We start from the raw sequence: 21,133 nt of genomic DNA, 5'->3' as shown, positions 1-21,133 counted from the left end.
TAGCTATGTCAATAATATAATATATCCTCGTACTCAACGTTTCTATAGTATGTTAACCTAAGTAATTCGCTGAGTGTGACATAAATTACGAATCTATAAATCGTTAAAAAATATCATCTTTAAATTTGTACCTATTGGTATTTATATCATAGTGTGTAATGTACATCAAAAAAACAATTAGTTTTGTCCCCTATAAATGTACAGTGTACACATTTAAAGAAATCTTAATCCATATTATTAAGTATCACTGTATCACTAACAATCAATCCATTATTTATAATTTATTATGAATTATTAAATTAATTTAAGTTAATTTAACTATTTTCAAGATAAACAGAAAAAAACAAAACGTGTTATCTAATATAAGCAATAACTGTACATAGAAGCTCGTACAATATTTGTTTTAACAAGAATGTATTTTTTTTCCTTTTTTTTTTTTTATTAAACTTAAGAACTTCTATGAACTACTTATATAATTGAGAAAAATTCATTTGAATTATCTAAGGAACAAAAATGTAGTCAAGCCAATTTTATGTACGCATTTTAAAGTTTTGGGTGAAAGTTAAGTTTTATTTCAATATTTTAATACCTATAAAATTCTTAACATTCTTTTGAAAACAACATTAATTAGCATAATAATAAATTATTGTATAAAAGAACCAGGGAGAGACGTTTATTTGTAGGTACAATCAGAAAATAATAATGCTATATCAAAACTTATCACTTTTGATGAGAGTGATTTCAAAGTTTCCAAAGTATAAATCAAAACTGTTTTATTCATGTTTATAACAATGTATAAAACATGAAGTCAATAATTTTCTTGGTTACCATAATATTTATATTAATTATTAATTTAATAAATTCATCGAATGAATTATCCAAAAAAAAAAAAAATCAAAATACTTTATTTACTATGTATTTAGTATATATTCTGAATATTTCTAAAGAAAAGTTAATGCAAACCATCTGTTAAAAATATTATTTGATACATAAAAATAAAATAGTACTTAAAAGACGTACCTATGATATATTTATTTTTTTTAGTATCTAAAAATATATCTGGTTCTAAAAATAATAGTATAGTTGACTGTTTTTAAATTGTTTTTATTAGATATATCTTATATTTTTGTTGCTGTCATGTATATAAATAAAATATGTATTTTGTTTTTACATTAAAAAAATAATATATAGCTAAACTATATTACTTTACTAATGTAATACTAAATGCAAATGTTTAGATCCGTCATTAAAATTGAAGTCAAAACCATCAAAACTATTATAAAATCAAAGGTTATAACTTTCTTATCCATTTAAAATATATATTTGTATGTAAAATGGCTCTTAAAACATAATTTTGAAATCTTGAACAGTTGAAAAAATATTATTAGCGATGAAGAGAAAAACTTTTTGAAAACTGTAACGTATTATAAACAAATATGGTATGTATCTAAATAGGTATCGGGTATTTTGCATAATATAAAACACATGAAAAAAAAAAATGCTTCGCTTAGAATTTATTATTCAATGTCACTGGGGAGAATAATTTTATACATAAAAACGTATAAAAGATTCACCTCATTTACTTATATATTGTGAAATTGGTTGAGTTTTGAATACCTCGAAGATCTAATATCATTGTATGTTTGTAAATAACAGGTAGCAACTTGTAGATCTCATAGCTGCAACTATCGCGTATATATGATAAATAATGCCGAGACCAATTATCGACATCTCAAAAATAATTGTATGCACTACGCATGTGATGCTATGTAATAAAAGACGAATTAATGATATTTATTTTTACGCGTCAAAATTTATCAAATAAAAATAATATATTGTCTGAGCTAAGTAAGCGATATGTGATCCGGGATGATCATTATTGTTATATTGTGATATGACAAATCGTCCATCTCCGTTTTCAATCTGTTATCCGGGTAATCTGCACATATATGAGGTTTAATATCATTAATAATATACATAGTACGTAATCGTTTAATATCAGTATACTATAAAATCGGTCGACAGCGGCCTACTTCCAGTATTTTATGCCACGTATATTAGGGACCGACGAATTGAATTATGTTTTATTATTATGGTCGAGATCCCAAACAAAAACGTCCTAAAGGAAGGCTGGACTATAGGAGGTCGCCTGCGAAACACATTACGTAGAAAAACGACAGAGGGCTAAAGGATTGTCGTTAAAAAGAAAATAACAAGAGCAGTGTTTGGGATTGCTTTAGGCGTAACGAAAGGTTGGTTGTGTAGGTGTGGATGTTTCAGGATACGACGTACGTATAGTGAGTTGACACAGACAAATGACGTAACTTTTCGGTTGCTCCTATCCCTCCTCATCCCCTCGCTGACAAGTCGTCTAATCTACCTTATTTTTAAGTACGACTGCTGTCGGGTGTTGGTCTGGAATGAGAGTACACACGGAGTGGGACGATTGCCAAGGGGTACGGTGCGCGTCCGGCGTGGAAGCTGTCCGTCAGCCGCGATGGCGAGCTTGATGGATGAACGAAGACGCCGTTTAGTATCGCCAAGGATTTCCGAGGAATTAACAAGAATACAAAGATCCATCCGGCCTCTGTCAATTTACAGTGTTTTCCTAAACCGCAGCAACGTCATCCGGATATAGTGTCGCTACCGATTAAAATAATTTCCCGATTTTATCACGACTCAATTAAACAGATTTTTTTTTATTTTGATATCCGTTAAGTAGTCGACTACGAAATCTTAAACATTATTTTTTCTGTGAATAATAATGGTAATGTATAAATGACAATGCGAAGGTGCTCTTTGAGTCTATGAACAAATAATTATATATTGGATTTTTTATTTTTATTTTTTCACAAGTCAGTTTTGCCTCATAACATAAATTCAACATTATACTTCGCAATGGCAGTTACATAACAATTATCAAATCAAAAACGATTTGACCGAGAATCATGCAACGTGGACTGAGTAAATTATACCTGTCTATAGAACCGCCCCGTAAATTATAATAATGTCTACATTTAACTTGGATAAACATAGCGGTATTATACATGTGTTTTTACGTACTTTCCTGATTAATTATTAAATAATATATTTTATAATAAAATATTTTTAATTTTTCATAATACTAGAAATAAATCCAATACCATATTTGAATTATAAAATTTATAACTTGTGGTTTAAATTAGCAGTTGCCAACCGGTAGTCCATGGTAAGAATTTGGTGGTCCACAGAAAAATTTGAACATTATTTGTAATGTTGTGTTAATAATCATAATATACAAAAGTATTGTATAATGTTGCTGTATGTAGGTTCAGTTTACGACAAATAAGAATAAACGAATAATAATATTGTTATTATTATCGCATGTTGTAAAATAAATAGACCTATAATTACGTCATTATTCCAATACGTTCTAAGAACACTAATGATTCGAATCCAGTCTTCATTTTAACTTTTATTTATTTATTAATTTTTTTTTTTTTTTTTTGTAATCAATAAAAATTAAACTAACTTAAATAATTTTGCTATAAATCAAAATACCCTTTATTGATATATTATAAAATATACGTTGATTTATTTATTTTTTTAATTTGATATTAAATACTTATGAGTATAAGTGGTTCGTATAATTATTTAGAGTTATGAATTTATTGGTGCATGAGGTCCAAAAGGTTAGCAACCGCTGTTTTAAATCATAAAACGAGGCATATACATTTTTTTGACATCTAGAAATTAATTTTAACTCGATTTAAGTTCACTATTGCGTAAACGATGTTGTCATTGGTTAAATTTTATGAAACACCATGACGAAACTTCAGTTAATTCCCAACTTTTATATTGATTCTATACAAACAATGCAAATTAAATAACTTCTAGATTACATTAAAACGACGCATTGTAAATAAAACTTAATACTATCTCACAAATTCGTAAAATTATCATTGTCTGTAAGAGAGCAAAAACTTTACTTAAATCATTTTGTATAATATTTACTTGATAAAATTTATCTTTTTCATTATTCTAAGTTATGAAATCCTTAACATAAACTAATTATACGTTTAGTATAATTACAACTTTAACAAAACCAAGAAAATAAGCGTTTATTTTAGTACAATAATTACTGTTGTACTGTATGACTTGAATTTAAATTAAATCTAAATATTAGTTACAGTACCAAATCACATTATTATTTCAAATATTTTAAATTCAAAAATAATTTTTAAATTTTTAGTTTTATTTTTTAAAGTGATTTATTTTGTTAAAATGTTATTAAAATTGTATATTGTAAAAAAAATATTTAAAAGCAATAATTTTAATATACTTTTAAAGTATTTCTTGAAATTATTCACAACTAAAAAGTTATCTTTTTAATAAAACTGGAAGTGATTTAATAGCATCTATAAATAATTGAATTTTATTATAAACAATTTTTATCAGATAATCAATTCGTAATTCATAAAAAAAATAAAGAAAAAACTTCAAAGTTTTCTACAGAAACGCAAATTTATATTGTTACAATAATCTTATTTTAGTTATAATTTTTCCTTACCTTTTTCCTTATCCCCTAAATATTCTACACAGTTTTATGTTTTATTTATACTTTCAAACAACTTTTAGCTGAAACTTATTTTTGTACTTATCTCATACATTTTTCAGTATCTACCTCTCAGAACCCACTTATCCTTCTGACAAACCATACAACAGCAACTCGTCGATCACTTATTTTTCGAAAACTCAAATTTAATGACAATGATTTTGGTAAACTTTAATACTGTTTATTGATAGTCATTTATCTAAATAGAACTTTTGCCATTGAAGTGAATGATAATTAATTTTACAGCTAAGTACTCGTACTCAGCTAGGTAATTAATCTTATACAGTGGCGAAACGTCACAGGAGACAATGAGACAATATTTACCCGTTTTGAATACGGACAAATAACTTTATTATATTATAATAATTTACTTTATTTACAAATTTGAATCTAATAATACATATATATATTTTTTTTTTCAAATTCCTTTTCTTTTTTTTTATAGTCTATTCTTAGAACAGACTAATTATAGGTCTTGTTTTACAGCTAATAAAGCCGAGTATGATATAACCCACCCACCAGGAACCATCCAAATATAGTACCTATAAAAAAAATTAACGTGAATCGATATAGAATTGTCTTTTTCTGTCAAGCATAGCGTATTTTAAAAATGAATGGGGGTTATTGTTGTTTTATGATTCATATTTTTAATTTTTGTGTTATTATCTCAATTATTGACGTTTTGTCATTAACCATATTATCATGGTTGGGTTTTAATTAAATATTCGTTTATTTCTAGTAGAATATTGTCTAAATATGATTATCAATAATATTGTCACTATGCTTGATTTATTTATTTTCCGATATTTTCTCGACCTAATGATTCACGCTCCGTCACTAATTTGATGATACTATAAGATAACTTGATTAAGTTCACAAAATGTAGACTAAATTTATAGACCACAAATAAATAAATAAAGTAAATAAATATAAAGCTAATAAATATCCTGTGTTAATTAATATTTTAAAGAGATGAGAAATTATGCTTAATGTTCTTTTTCGATTTATATTTTTGGAAAATAATTTGATACCTATTACAGTATAACAAAAGCATAGGAAATAATATTTGGGTAGAACGTTTTATCCAATTTTGATTTTTCCATAAAATAAGGTACATTAAAATCAAAGACATCAAGTCCTGTATTTTATATTTATTGATTTTTTACTTGATAAAATAAAATAATACAGCTAGGAAAAAAAGCTTAAATGACTTATTAAAAAAGTAATCATTCAAAATTTGAACAATTTTAGTGTTTACCTATCCTTCCACGTTAATGATTAAAAGCACCACCATAATAAATTATTATCATCCAGAATGATGTATGTTGGCCTAGATACTCAGGGATAACGTACCGTTTACAAAAGAATACGCAATGTACACTAAATTCAGATAATTAATTACCTAAAAATGTATTATTAACTTATTTGAAAAGTTACAACACTTAAAATTATTTTGGAACTTATGTTTATTTGATTTTATTGATTTTAATTCTATATTTTTAGCATTTTGTACTCCACCGTTTACTAGCTATTCACTATTGTAAGACTTTATTGTTTCACGATTTTTACACGGTTGATAGTCGATCGATCGAGCACGAAACACAATTTACCATAACGAAAATCACAGGATAGTAAATAATAAATTGTACATAAGATTTCAGTTATAAAATAGTTAAATATGAAATTCGCAGTAACACTTTGCATGCACATATGGATTAAGTTAAAACCTCGACAGGATGATAAATCAAATATGTGCGTCAACTTTTAAACACGGTCATGACCGTATAATATATGTACTAATCTGCGTTATAATACTATAATATTATATATTAAAATAACACGTATAATATATTGCATAAAAGACGATCCTGACACACAAAAGTTTAACAATTATTCTGATATAATGCAATGGCGGCGTTTAATATCGTTTAATGTAATATAATATATGACGTGTAAGTATAACAACAATCTAAATTAAACACGCATGCAATAACAATAAAATATACGCGTTGCCATATAACGCTATTGCCACGTTTGCGTTTAAGTTACGATCGGAGAAAAAAAAATTCGGACAATCGAAATGTAGAATGATTAATAAACCGGGAATTGTAGCTGAACACAATAATGGCAATGGTAGTTCACCGTAATGACGATACTTTATACAAAGAGTGAGTGTGGTTTACAATAATAATAAAACCATACAGAGATTTGAAAGCGGACGTACATGTTTACTAATCAATATACAATTTATTAAATAAGCTCTCATTGATTTGTACTCTGCACGTTATTGCCTACATAATACAAACGGTGATAGACGACGGACCATTAAATCTAAAAGATGGAGAATCAACGTAACGGGATTGACAAGTTATATATTTTTCTAATAAGTTTTTAATCACGATAAGGTTTTAGTGATCTACATTCCTCTGGGGCTCCAAAAGCTGGTAGACCAGACTTTCTTGTGAAATTAACGATATTGTGAAATTTTAATTACCGCTCCGAAGGGTGAATTTCAATCCAAAATCGCTAATGTAATCATCAAAAGACATTAATAATTTGTTTTATTTTTAATTTATATTTCCATTAGAGATAATAAATAATGGTGAAAGAATAATTGTTTTCAATAACAACAGATACATTCTGTTTCAAGTGAATCGATATGCATTATGTTTATTATTAATTCCACACAATTTGCATACGTTTTAATATTTATTGTATATATTCTACGTAAATAATAGAATGACTACTATCTGCCAATTACTCAACTGTTTGGCTGTTTGCGTAACTATGGTCGACTAGACATTAGGTCGCAGAATTAAAAGTGAAAATACACGTACCTACACAAAAACTTAATAATTTACAGGACAAAGCTAAACATAGAAAACTCGATAAAAATATAACAACTTTTACCATTAATTATTGCAACACTACGATTGCCATGCTGCAGTGTCGGTTTTCTCCAAAACCAAAATAATAATATTAGCGACGATCAACAAATTTCTGCACACAATGCAGCATGACGATGTGCAACTATGTTATCTGTACTCGCATATCAAAATAATAATATTGTTAGTACTGTTAAATTGACGGTTCATTCTTTGTTGGAATAAAACAAATAATAATAAAATATCACTGTATGCATTTTTGTATTTGAATAAATGCATCTCTTTACGTCATAGTCTTAGATAATCATTAAATATTAAATTAATATTTCTATAAGTATCTATATCATATTAAATACACGTTATACTAGTTGGTGGGTTCACTCCATATTTTTAATAAATTGATAATTTCTATAATATCGTGTACGTCATATTAAATATTTATACATATTATATTATTTCGATGAATTTTCTTTTCCACTGCGTTATCGTCTCACTTAGCACAATTCCTATGTATAAGTAAGTCATGAACCTTCGTCTAACAAGGACATAAACTGTAGATTTTATATTATTATTATTTTTACCTCTCATTTTGCTTGCAAAATGTTTTTTGCCTGGCACACTTGGTATGTGAGTATTTTTCAAGAAATCCAATATAATATGCAAGCACTTTATAGGTATTTGTAAAATAATATTAATACATGATAAGCTATTGCCGGTCGGGGTAGGTTTTTCCAGCAGTATCTAGACGCAATCACTAGTTTATGGTGAATAAAAAGACATATAGAGAACGTCGGCCGAACTTTTCTTACAGCCAATTTAACAGGAAAAATTTACCCCTTCCCACCGAATATTATTCTATTTAAGCATTATTTAAACGGAAGACACATGAAAACTGTTAATTTTGTAATTTTTTTTTTTATTGTAGAACTTATAGTCAACTAACTACTGTTTTATTCAGAAATAATATTTATGGACAAAAATGTCACCACTAGTGTTAATTTTTAATAATATCTCAATATAACTGAGAAAAAAAAACATCTGTTAAGTATTCAATTTGTATACGAATAATAATTATTCTTCATTATTCAAAAAAAAAAAAAATATATATATATATATACATTTTTTTTTTTTTAATAATTAAATATTAATTAATAAATAGAGGGACTTTTTTTATACGAACTCTTATTATATTAACTGTATACAGATTGTAAGTTTTTGCTTTCTTACTAAAATTAAAAAATAAATAAAAGGCAATATTTTTTATAATTTATAATTCTTGAGAGCTTTTGTTATCAAATTTGCTTTTATAGTATCTAATTAATATATTATATTTTTATGTTATAATTATGAATAATATGATATTAATTTTCAACAGTTGTCATATCTTAAAATCAATATATTATATTTCTATCTTTTGATGCATAGTTTAAATATTATTTCCAGATATTTTATTCTTGTAAAATAATTTTATAATAAATCAATTTTCAGTTGAGTATTATGTTGTTGATCATATTTATTGGATGGGTTAACGAAAGAAAATAATATCTTCTTTTTTATTTAAGAAATCCTTGTTTAAGTTTGAAAAGAAAAGTTTATTTTGATTTAAAATAAAGGCAGATAACTTTAGATTAGATTGCACGGAAAGCATTAAATCTAGTAATAATATTATTGATCCTTTTCAAACTTTTTCAAATTTACTCGTGCTTCAATAACTCTGATAGCAGGTATACACTATACATATTACCAAGTAAAATAATTTTACAAACAATCTTAACATAACTTCATACTTGACTGGAGAATAAAAATGTTCAAGTGTGTTAAGAAGTTTTCAGCCTATCGTGTTACTCTGTTACCAGAAGAGAGCTCTATTGTTTTTTTTTTTTTTTTTTATGACAAACAAGTGTAATAGAGTACGACTTTGATGATCTTTTTGAACCTTTCCAATATGTATAAAAATAAACTCACGAGTAGTATAAGTATATATGTTAAAAAAGAAGTAATAAAAAAAAAAAAAACAGTAAATGGTTTTTAAGTTTGTGTTTATACGAGTAGTAAATTATTATGTCGTATGAACTGTTATTACGGTTGTTAAATTATCAAGAAATCGATCTATTCGCGCTAATATCAAATCCATGAACTCAAAATGAAAAAACAGACCCACGACAGCAAATTAATTATCACTCTAAAAGCTCTTGTATATGAACTCATAACAAACTCTCCCTTTCGCATCTATAATTGATTTATATGGGCGTTTTCATGAACATGAGTTAATTATGAAGTTGGTTGAATGTGTATGTTAAAACAACACTATAGTCGAGTAAAACACTCAAGTTTGAATACAAATTTGACATCAATGACATGTACGTATAGAATAATAATGCGAAAAAAAATAATAACAATAATAGTAATAACATAGCAGTATTTATTTGTAAACGTAATACTCATGTTTAATTTACATTTTAATATAATAGTTAATAAAATAATGTATAGAGTGATTTTTTTAATAATGGAATACTGTAAGTCATAATATTGTTGAGTTTTAATTAAACATCAACATTTGTTGTAAATGCCTTTAAGCAATCATGTTCTTGTGAATTATTAAGTTCTATGATATATTATTTATGTGTTTGTGTATAGAATATGTGTGGGTGTACTCATATTGTACTATAATACATAAACTATATCATTATTTTCAAATAAAAACTCATTATTTTAGTTTCATTTTATGGGACGATTTTTTTTCTAAAATATTTCGAATAGTTTATTATATAAAAGCGTTAAAAATTATAGAGAAGTGATTATTTCGATAAGCATTGACAAGAAATACTATTTTTTGTTGTACTTTTACTGATCTTATCAAATATTTAAATAGCTATAAACAATAAGCTATGTTTGAATATTTGATATTTTTAAACAATATATTCTTCAGTGAATAAAATTATTATTTTGAAACAAAAATTTAAAAGCGTTACATACAAGTAAAAATGTATCCCTTAAATAGCACATAGTTCATAAATCATAAGTGTGTTCACACTAATGATTTCAAACTATAAAAATAATATGCGTTTTAAAAGTATCTTAAATGCAATATCAGTCACGAAGTCTATTCTTTCATATATATATAAATTAAAAAAAAAAAAAAACTATTAATTTAATTTTTCATTTGATAGCATTATGTTGAAAAAAAAAATACTATATAATTCAATAGTATTAATTCAGCTCCTTTTTTTAAGACAAAATCGATTGTACTTATATACAAAGAAAACATTTAGGACCACAATTCCATTAGACTCAGGTATTAAAAAATTGACATTATTTTAGTAATATAAAATACTACCTTCCGAGTCATTTCCAAGATCTGTAGAGGATTGGAAACGAGTGAAATTGTATAGATAAAAATAGTAAATTAAGCGGGGTTAACTATTTGCGCCAAAAAAAAATGAATTCGTTTTGAGTACAGCTCATTTGCGCCAAAATAAAAAAGGTATCTTTTTTCCAACAGCCCATTTGCGTCAAATTTACCTGCGTAAACATTTTACATCAAAGAATTGATTATTTAAAATCGTACAATTGACTATGATTATCGATAGCTTAAAATTTTCAAAAAAAATATAAACTTATTAACTATTTATTACCTACCTATTGTTTAAAATAATTTGTATTATTATTTATTGGTTATTATTTTTAAAAAATCCATACTATTGACTATAATTTAAATAAAATTGTATTGATTATTATTTGAGGAAAAAATATATATTACTTTATTATAATTATACCAGGTAAATTTGGCGCAAATGGGCTATGCCCAATAAGACCATCAATTCTAGCCACATGTAGTTATTTTCGACAGGAAATAATTTTGAAAGTACAAAGAAAAGATTTAAGATAAATATAAATATTTATCATTATAGTAATTTATATCAGATTGTAACACGCAATTTTATACATTATAACATTTCCTCTAATGAAGTAACAATATTTTGTGTTTTGTCTGTAAAAAACTAAACATTAAGAAACACAGTATTACAAAATGATAAGATTTTCAGGTGCCTATACATAAAATGCATTAAAAATTATTATTATTTTTAATTGAATTTTAAATTGTGAGCACAATGTTATTAGATTATATTTAAGGTATAATGTTTTTTTACTATATAATAATATATTAAATCTCAGATTAGTTTGAATAGTGTGTATATTGTTATCAATGGTAAAGATGAATCGATAATTGTCAAGTTGAGATATTATGACAGTATGTCAAAAATCCTCTCTCGCCTCTCTTATCTATAGATGTGAAATTTATATAGATGTTCGGTTGTAAGGCGTGACTGGGGATGATAGAGGGGAAAATGAGCTTCTCTTAAGATGACGTATATTATACGATAATGATTGCCGTGTTTCCGATTCGAAGCCTGTTGATGGCGATTTCAGTATAATATTTTTTGTCTTTTACTATGTAAAAACTAATAAAATATTTCAACGTGTTAACACGTAATAGCAATACGACGACAATACTCGTTTAAATGTTAAAAATAAAAATAAAAAAATTATACAAACGCGATTTTCTAATGCTTCATTGCTATTCAGTTTATCATAATATTGCGATGTTCCGTAACCATTACCGATATAGTGTCAAAAATTAAATACAGTAGAACCTCAATTATTTGAACTAATTGAGACCGCACCTAATTCGTATAAGCAAATTGGATATTGGAAATTAAAAAAAAAACAAATGTATTCATTTTTAAAACACAGTTAAATATTTTAAATTATATATTTATTGTCATTATTAGTATTATTATTCATGTTTTATAACATACATTACATTTTTAGAAATACATTACATATATGGAAATATATTATGTTTATTTTATTTTTTGACAAAATTATCGATACGAGTGTTTCAATGAGTTTTAACATTCGGAATTTTCAGAACGTTCGTATACGCTAATTGTAGTTCGGATAATAGAGGGTTCTTATAACGGAGGTCCGGATAATCGAGATTCTACTGTCTATATACATTATATACTATGGTTATAACTAATACATAATATAACATATATAATATTATACTGTATACTTTACGGGTTTGATCCAATCGTGAATACTGTAGTCGTCGATCATTTACTTGTCACGGAACGACGGCCTAGAGTGTGACGTGTCGTCGCTATGCCGTCTTAAAACCACCCATCGGGTGTCCTCCCGCGTTCACCAGCTCCGGTCACGTGTGATTGTGAAATTAGAAAATCCATTAGATACCGCACACGCAAAGAGGACAAAGCGTTTGATTCTCTTCCGCAACACCGTGTTGCGTGGTGCTTTATACTTAACCGATGGGATGTGCCTGCAGTGTGTGTGTGTGTGTGTGTGTGTGTGTGTTTGTGGGTGTGGATGTGTAGTGCATAACGAGTTCGTGAAACTTGGAAAGACCTCTTCTGCGTGTGTGTGTATATTAATGTATATATGTAAAGGGACAAAGAAATTTGGCATTAATCTCTTTAATGGAGGAGGGCACCCGGAAAGTACAGGAAAATGATTAATGTGCCCGTGAGGAATTGTTGCGCACGCGACAACGTTTTCTCGCCCGAAAACACACACACAGGGACACAATATGCAGGTTTCTATGTGATGTATATATTACAATACTCATGTACATTATATTTTATACATGTTTTAGCCTTTGGCTTTATCTTTGGTAATTTTTATACGTTTTCCTGTCGATTCTGAAATCACGATATCACGTCATGGGAAATGAAAATTTCAAAACAAAAAAAACTTTATTTATAAATAACCATAATAATAATAATAACTGATACACAAATTTTACAGTTTTCGGTTTAAATTAAAAAAAAAACATTTGCATTATCCGATTGGATGGTTTTAAACTTAATTATTAAACCTTTATAATCGATAACCACCCATCGAAGAGAATACAATGTTATTAGTTATAAATTGAATTAATTTTATTTATACAATAAATACATAAAAAATACAACGTGATTTAGTCAATATTATGTTTATTTAAGTATATAGTTAAATTTTCTTCAATATTTACAAAGTTAAATCTGGCTGAATAAGACATACCGAAACTACTGAGCCTGCATAAATACAATTAAGGGTTAAAAATATTATTAAAAAAGGTATGTTTGCGAGTAAAATGTTTATTTTTTATGTCCAAAAATTGTAATAGCTAACCAAATGATGTTCTTTTAATTTTTTGAAGTTAGCAGCTTAAAACAAATTTTTTTTTAATGTATATTTCGGAGATTATTGTTTGTTTTTGGCGAAAAATGTCAAGATTATTTTTACACTATAAATTTTAACCTCGTGAGGTTAACAAAAACATTAAAACGAGATAATTCACCAATGTGAAATATTAAATATAAATTGAATGCCATTCAAAAGTAATAATACAATATATGTAAATATAAATTTGTAACATTGTCAATATAGAACTGGTGACCAGATGAGATCGTTATTGATGACGGTTACACGTTGACAGAGAGCTGACTATAAGGTATCACGATGTAGGATATCGCTGTATATATACGACCTAATTGTGATTCTATCATCTATACCATTAAAGCCACACGTCCAGTACCCTAAGGTATTTTATCGTTTTATTCGGAAGGTCATTAATAAATAAATTATAAAGTTTTTTTTTTTTTTTATCACGCGCCCATCAGTCTACTTCCACATTGTTTTCGCCACCAGATAACCGTATTACGTGGATTTTGTGCCTAAAAATATCCATCCGAGCTTTTCGCTATATTTCTACTATACACGTTCTAAATTATCTGCCAAAACTGACTGACGTATTTTGTTGATGAAACCTGTATATGTACATAACTCTAACAAAACCGGATGACGGTGAAGGGATAATATTACACTTAAAAAACAATAAACTCATTTTTTCGTTATCCCATTTTCATCACCATAACCATAGACGATCACTGCAATTATAATTTATATGGGCAAAATATATTATATTGTTTTCGCCAAGAGTAAAAACCACTTTTCTATATTATACAACTAATTTAATTGTTATACAATATAATATATCTATTGCGTATATTGTTTTCATGGTGTTGAATTATCCAAATATATCAACGATTTCCCGAAGGGATATAGAGGGAACACCAATACATGGGTTGTATTTAGATTTAGCAAAAACAGCAAATACCGTTATGCAAACAATTTTATTATTTTAATCATCATCATAAAAAAAGAATAATAATAATAATAAAGTCAAATGCATAACAATAACAAAAAATGTACTTCATAGTACACTATTATGTATTTATAGTAAATTATCTAACATTTCATTGAATTCTATATCACAATGATAGGCATTTGCCAGTATTTAAAATAAATAAATATTTTATTTAATAAAAGTAGTGTTACCTTAAGTTTAATTAAAAAAATAACAATATCAATAGTGTGTTAATTTTTCCTTATCTATACTATATATAGGGCGAATATCATTAAAATATTTTTAACATTGTAACATTATTAAAACATAGATATTTAGATAAAATAAATAAAAAAAAAAAAAAAAAAAAAATGATAAGTAGTATCTTTTGTCAAAAAAGCATTATATTTGTAGTATTAACTAATTATTCCATTGGAAGTTATTATATCAGCGAATAAAACACATCAATTCGAATTATATTGACAAAATATAGGTATTTCATAAAAATTAAAATTCATATTTATGATTTTTGATTATTTATCATCATAACATAATTGTTCAACATTTTAATTTTGAAAATAGTATACTAATAGTAATTGATGAATTTGATTCATATAGTTTTGTAAAACTATATAATATATAATATTATTATCACACATCGTATTAACATAATTATTAAAATAAAAGCTAAAAAGCTTAAAAAATATCCATTTATAAGTTTAAACCTCCTCAATAAACATAATTATAGATTTTATAAGAAACTAATCCACCAAACGGTTAATGAATGTAAACGTGAATAAAACCATTTTTTTTTTTTTAATTATTAAGAATCAAAAGATTCAATGCTTATTTATAAAATGTTAATGTAAGGTGAAATTCGGCGCAAGGTATAGGCAATTCAATGGTATATCTGTATAGTTTATATCATATTATTATAATAATATTAGGTAGTCATATTGTTTATATTAAAATTTAATAATAATATTTAATATTATATTAATATTGTTATAACCTTTATTATTACTTTTATAAAATGCCAAGTAAATAACATTTTTTATAGTAATTTTCAGTACTTACATTAAACAAAAAAATAATAAACTATATTGATGTTCTACTTTTATATTATGTAATACAAAATACCTAATATAAAATATATTTATATTTAAATTATATTAAAAACTGAAAATTGAAAATTGCTTAATTCTATAAAATAACGTAAACGTTCAAGTCTGAGTTTAAATTAAAATGTAAATTTTTTCTGCTATGACAAACATTTTTTAATTTATTTTAAAGTAAAATTAGAGTTTATGATAAGAGAAAAAGTTGTCATTTTAAATCCAACATAAAAATAATATTTAAAAAATGATTAAGTTAAAATCATATAAGGAATAAATGTTTATAGGAAAATGTATTCAAAAATAAGACAATACCAACGATAATGATAATTTTTAAGTTAACAATACATCTTTATCTCATAATAGCATACATGTTATAATAACAAACTGTTTAACGATCGATTAAAAAAATTGTGTTTTATACAAATTCACATTTTTCTGTTTTTATTTTTCTCTTAAATAGTTATATTTTAATTTATGTATGATTTAATCAGAAAAGAATATAAATAAATGTACACACATTTTTTTACATTTCAATCAGATATATTTTTTAATCAATCATCAGAATTTAAAAATACATTTTATTTGGACGTTATATGATAATAATAAAAAAAGTTCAAACCAAAAAGAATGTAAAAGAACGCGTTCAATTCTGAAATTAATCTGATAAAAATATGTGTTAGCTAGTGCAACATTGCTTATTGACAAATAACAGATTTATATTTTAATCGAGGTAATTTTTATCTAATTATAAACAGAACATTCGTCAAAAACATACAGTTTTACAATATACCAACGATATTAAATCGTTTAAAATATTTTTATGAATAACTGGCGATCACATCGGTAGCACCATATTTCCATATTACAATATCTAGTGATGTCATTAGTTATTATTTTTGAAAGGGGACCAAATTGTTGTCTACCATTAAAAAAAAATCGAAAATTATCTTACTTGAATATTTTATCTCTCATTCAAGAGGTTAAAATCATTTGAGAGGTAATGAAAAATGTAATATTAATGCATTGGCTTTATTATTATTATTTATTACTAAGCACTGTTAACGTGTTATAATTTAAAAGTAAAAAATATAGATTAACACATAGTACATACTCAATACTTACATATTTAGTTACATACATAATAATACTAAGTAAAATACAAATAACTATTTCAAATCAATATATTAATAATAATTAATAATTTAATGTATCAATAAAATGGCAAAAAAAAAATCATATCAAGTCCCAATAATAACTGAACTGATCCCAACAACAAGCGACTTCGGATTCACCTATATATCTACATATACTTGTATAATTACACATGGACAACTATCACCATTGTCGACGATTTTTAAAAATGACCCCACCCAGTATAATATTTCAAAATTATAATTCTGTCAATAATATTAATATTATAACATAATCGTTTACATTAACGATTCGACGAACGACTTGTAAAACGACGAAATTACAACTAAAAAGGGTTTCAATCTACATCATTGCTTGTGACCCGTGTCATGTGTGCGCACTCAGCCTCGAACAGGGCAGTCGTATAGTCTTAATGCATCGCAAAATAATTTTATAATTAGGCGACAAGCGATGACGTGCCAATGGTGATGGACGCAGTGTAATATACATTGCGCACTCGTCACGCCGACGCATACTATATAGTCTACGTGTACATAATGACTCGTGTCTGTAGCATTTGAAATATATTTTTTATACTTTTCTACAGCGACGACTCTGTAATAAAAATATTATAATACTTTAATGGCCCAAAACACATGTAATTATTATACGCGTGTATCGTTATCATACGTCATGTTGTACTATTACAGGTACACTGTGTACATGTCGTAATGTACTAGGTACCTGCTATTATTATTACATATTAGGTTATGTACGTCGTGCATGGTCCAATTATATTGTACAGTACACTGTTCCCAGTCCCTATATGGGCGTATTCCGTAACAGGTCGTTATAATACGGTGCTCGGGACTATTGGAGATAAAAACGCAGTGGTGTCCCCTGCCGATCGACCACACGAGTGTGTGTAGGGTAATAACAGCAGTAATAATAATAATAATAATAATAATAATAATAATAAAAATAAAAATAAAAATAATAATAATAATAATAATAGTTATATAATTGTGGGATGCAGAAAGACGCTGTGATATCAAAAATAACAAAGGTTTGCCATTACCCGACCATCAGCGAAGGACTGGTCTGGGTCAAGTTAGGCGGGTACGAGGGTAGAGGAGAAAACAGTACTCCGCATTCATTTTCGTCGCCATTTCGCACTCTCCCACCCGTCGGTGTGCGGTGTCCGAGTCATTAGCGCGAACGATATAATAATCGTCGGAAAAACGTGCTCAGCCACCAGTGATGTGTGTGTGTGTCTGCGGTAAAGGACGATGGAGTTTTCCGTCTCCGCCTCCTTCTACTTCGGTAATTTCGAAAATAGAACCCGAAGACGGCACAGACCCAGGTTGGACAGACTCGGGTTGAGCAGGCTCTGTGGACATGCGGCGCGCCCATCGAAAGCACGGTTATAATATTTTAATAACTATTATAACGTTGAGCGCGATCTCTTGGACGGCCATGGAAGCGTAGTAGTAAAACGTCGAACGCAGGTGTCGCGGGCTGTTTGAAATGTTCGAATACGTCCAAGTTCGGGAGAAAACCTTTTTTAACGGATTTCGGTATCAACTATTAAATTAATATCAATCGATTGATGGTCTTGACACGTTTTCCGAAATATAATAATATCATATTGCGCAAACACTCTAATAATATTATTGTGTTTCGGTGAGGTACGAGACTGTGTGGTATATTGATATGACATCATCAAATATTATCAAAATTATCAAATTGATTATATTATTTTATAATTTTGTATCGATTGCCGATGTCCATTTAAATTCTAAAATTTTAATCAGTTTTGTTAATCTAACCGTGAAAAGTAGTCGTTTAATGAGAAAGACGTACTACAAAAATAAATAAACATTAGAGTAGAATATTCGAATATTCGACAGATAGAACGAACGTCTATATATATTATTATATCTGGTATTATTATTAATCATGTACACGATAACCCGAGAACGCAAAAATGGCATAATACATACTTAAAATGTAATGCACTGAGATACTTAGAATTATTTGATATGTTGAATATATATAATATATAAACAACTATATAACAAATGTACCATGTTTGCTTTTACTTTAAACATAAATATTTAATGAATGTAATGCAATCGTTGGTCTATGGATATTTGTTTTTGTGTTTTAAAACGACAAACCTGATCAGTTTTTTTTTTTTTGCTTTATAAATTGTCATTTCATTACTATTATTTTACAAGGGTCAAATAATGTGTATTTTTCATTTTAATTGACCATAGATTAACATTGTATTAGACAGTTCAAATCACATGAGATTTCCTATTGATATTGAAACTACCTACATAATTAAATCCATGATGATTAAAAAAAAACAAAACATAATGGTTAGGAATACAATACTGCATAATACAAGATAACATTCATCTTGAACAATATTTAAACGTAGCAATAAATTGGTCACTCAACGTGAAAATAATAAACTGAATTTAAAAAAAACTATATTTCAATACAATATAATAGTAATTATTTCGTATGGTTATTTTCATTTGTTTTTTAGTTTAAAGGGTTTTAAGTTTTAGTTTTATATTTTTAAATTCAATAATCAAATATCCAACTAAATATTTATCATTTATAAACTTTTAAACCGTCAACAAGAAATATTTTCCATCGGTTCAATATATTCTATATGGAAATTTAAAATTAAAATATAAATTATATTGTATAATTAATCATTGTCATTAAGCTAAATTAAACAATTTATTGAAATGTAGAAAATGTCATAAACCCATATTACAGTTGTGAAAAACACGACGCAGCCCGTAGGTAGCTACTTTATAAGTCGTACCTTACGATTATTATTGTTTGATGAACAATATTTTTTTTTTACTTAATAATAAAACAAAGCAAGTGAATACTGTAACAATACGTGGTAATTAGATATTATATTTAATAAGCCTCGTATTATAAGGATGTGTTTTTTTTTTTGTATAAGACAATACTATGACAATATATATTTTCATCACTGTTTAATATTACCTATATATTCCAGGTACCATTATATTACAAATTTACAATTTAAATTTACTTGTACATTTAGGTAAACCAATTCTATATATTTTGTGAACGTAGCATTATTGGTATAATTGGATAGTTATCACAACATGTTAATTGAAAGCTGATATTTATTTCATTTGTATACGTTTTTTTTTTTTTTTTTTGTACTATCTATTTATTTTTGTCATGTTTTTAATCATACCCATAGCATCAAAAAAAAAAAAACTGAAAATTAGCAAAATGCACGATGTGTGTGTGTTACAGTTGTGATGGTGATATAAATCTGTAGAGTAGGACGCTGCCACAGTCACAAATCGCCAATAGAAAATGAATAATGGCGTATCCGAGGCTTCGTCATTACAGGTCCCGATCATCATTCACATTTCCATTATTTTATTTATTTATTATTTTTCTTTTTTTTTTTTTTTGATTGTTTATTTTATTTATATTTTCATCTAGAGGTTGACGTTTCCAGATGGTGAACGATACTGTTTTGAATTTTACTATTTATATTGATTAATTTTTTTTCACTAAGAGCAAGGGCGGAAACTGATCATGATATGATAATATTATATCTCCTATGATTATAATTTTAATAATATAATATAAAGCATATTGGTTCAACTATACAACGTTGTTTGCGCGTGCCACATGATAATTTATCAACGACCTCTCTCCGTCAGCGTTTAATTTGTTTTTTTTTTCACGTTAATACTTTCATTATAATAATACGAAGCCCTAAATCCCTAAATGAAAATAATAATGTATTCTACTAACGTAGCCGTTTTACTATTAACGATATTGAGCCAAGAAATAACGAGAAAATTTGGAATAGAAAAAAAATTGTAAATAACTAGGGTCAGAATAAGTGCACATTCAAAACATATTTATTATATGTTTTTAAGTACTAAAAAAAAGAAAAAAAAATTAAATTAAAAACAAAACGATACAAATTATCTTTATTCCGTATAAATCGTATGTAAAGTATATTTTTTATTATTCCATTTAAAATGTGTTTATACCTTTTTTTTAACATTATCATCAAAGTACGGCTCGTTGGTTATGACTAGAATAATAGTATTAAAATGTACTATTGATATTGATACTAAGTGATCATGTAAGGTATTAATGTGATCTATAAATTTACTTTTTCTTCTAA

General features: G+C 26.7%; 1 protein-coding gene across 1 annotated transcript in view; it reads left to right on the top strand.

The window, feature by feature from the left end:
* The window catches only part of LOC112601038, a 256,787-nt gene that overhangs the window by 100,572 nt on the left and 135,082 nt on the right, over window positions 1-21,133 (top strand). Inside the window, exon 4 of the mRNA XM_025348438.1 lies at window positions 20,239-20,337. Coding sequence (XP_025204223.1) covers window positions 20,309-20,337 — 29 coding nt within the window. The 5' untranslated portion in view covers window positions 20,239-20,308. The remainder of the gene's footprint in view (window positions 1-20,238; window positions 20,338-21,133) is intronic.

This window comes from Melanaphis sacchari, unplaced genomic scaffold (assembly GCF_002803265.2).
Source record: "Melanaphis sacchari strain LSU unplaced genomic scaffold, SCAv2.0 Contig74_pilon_pilon, whole genome shotgun sequence".
NCBI classification, from domain to species: Eukaryota; Metazoa; Arthropoda; class Insecta; order Hemiptera; family Aphididae; genus Melanaphis; species Melanaphis sacchari.
This window is presented reverse-complemented; position numbering and strand designations above follow the sequence as displayed.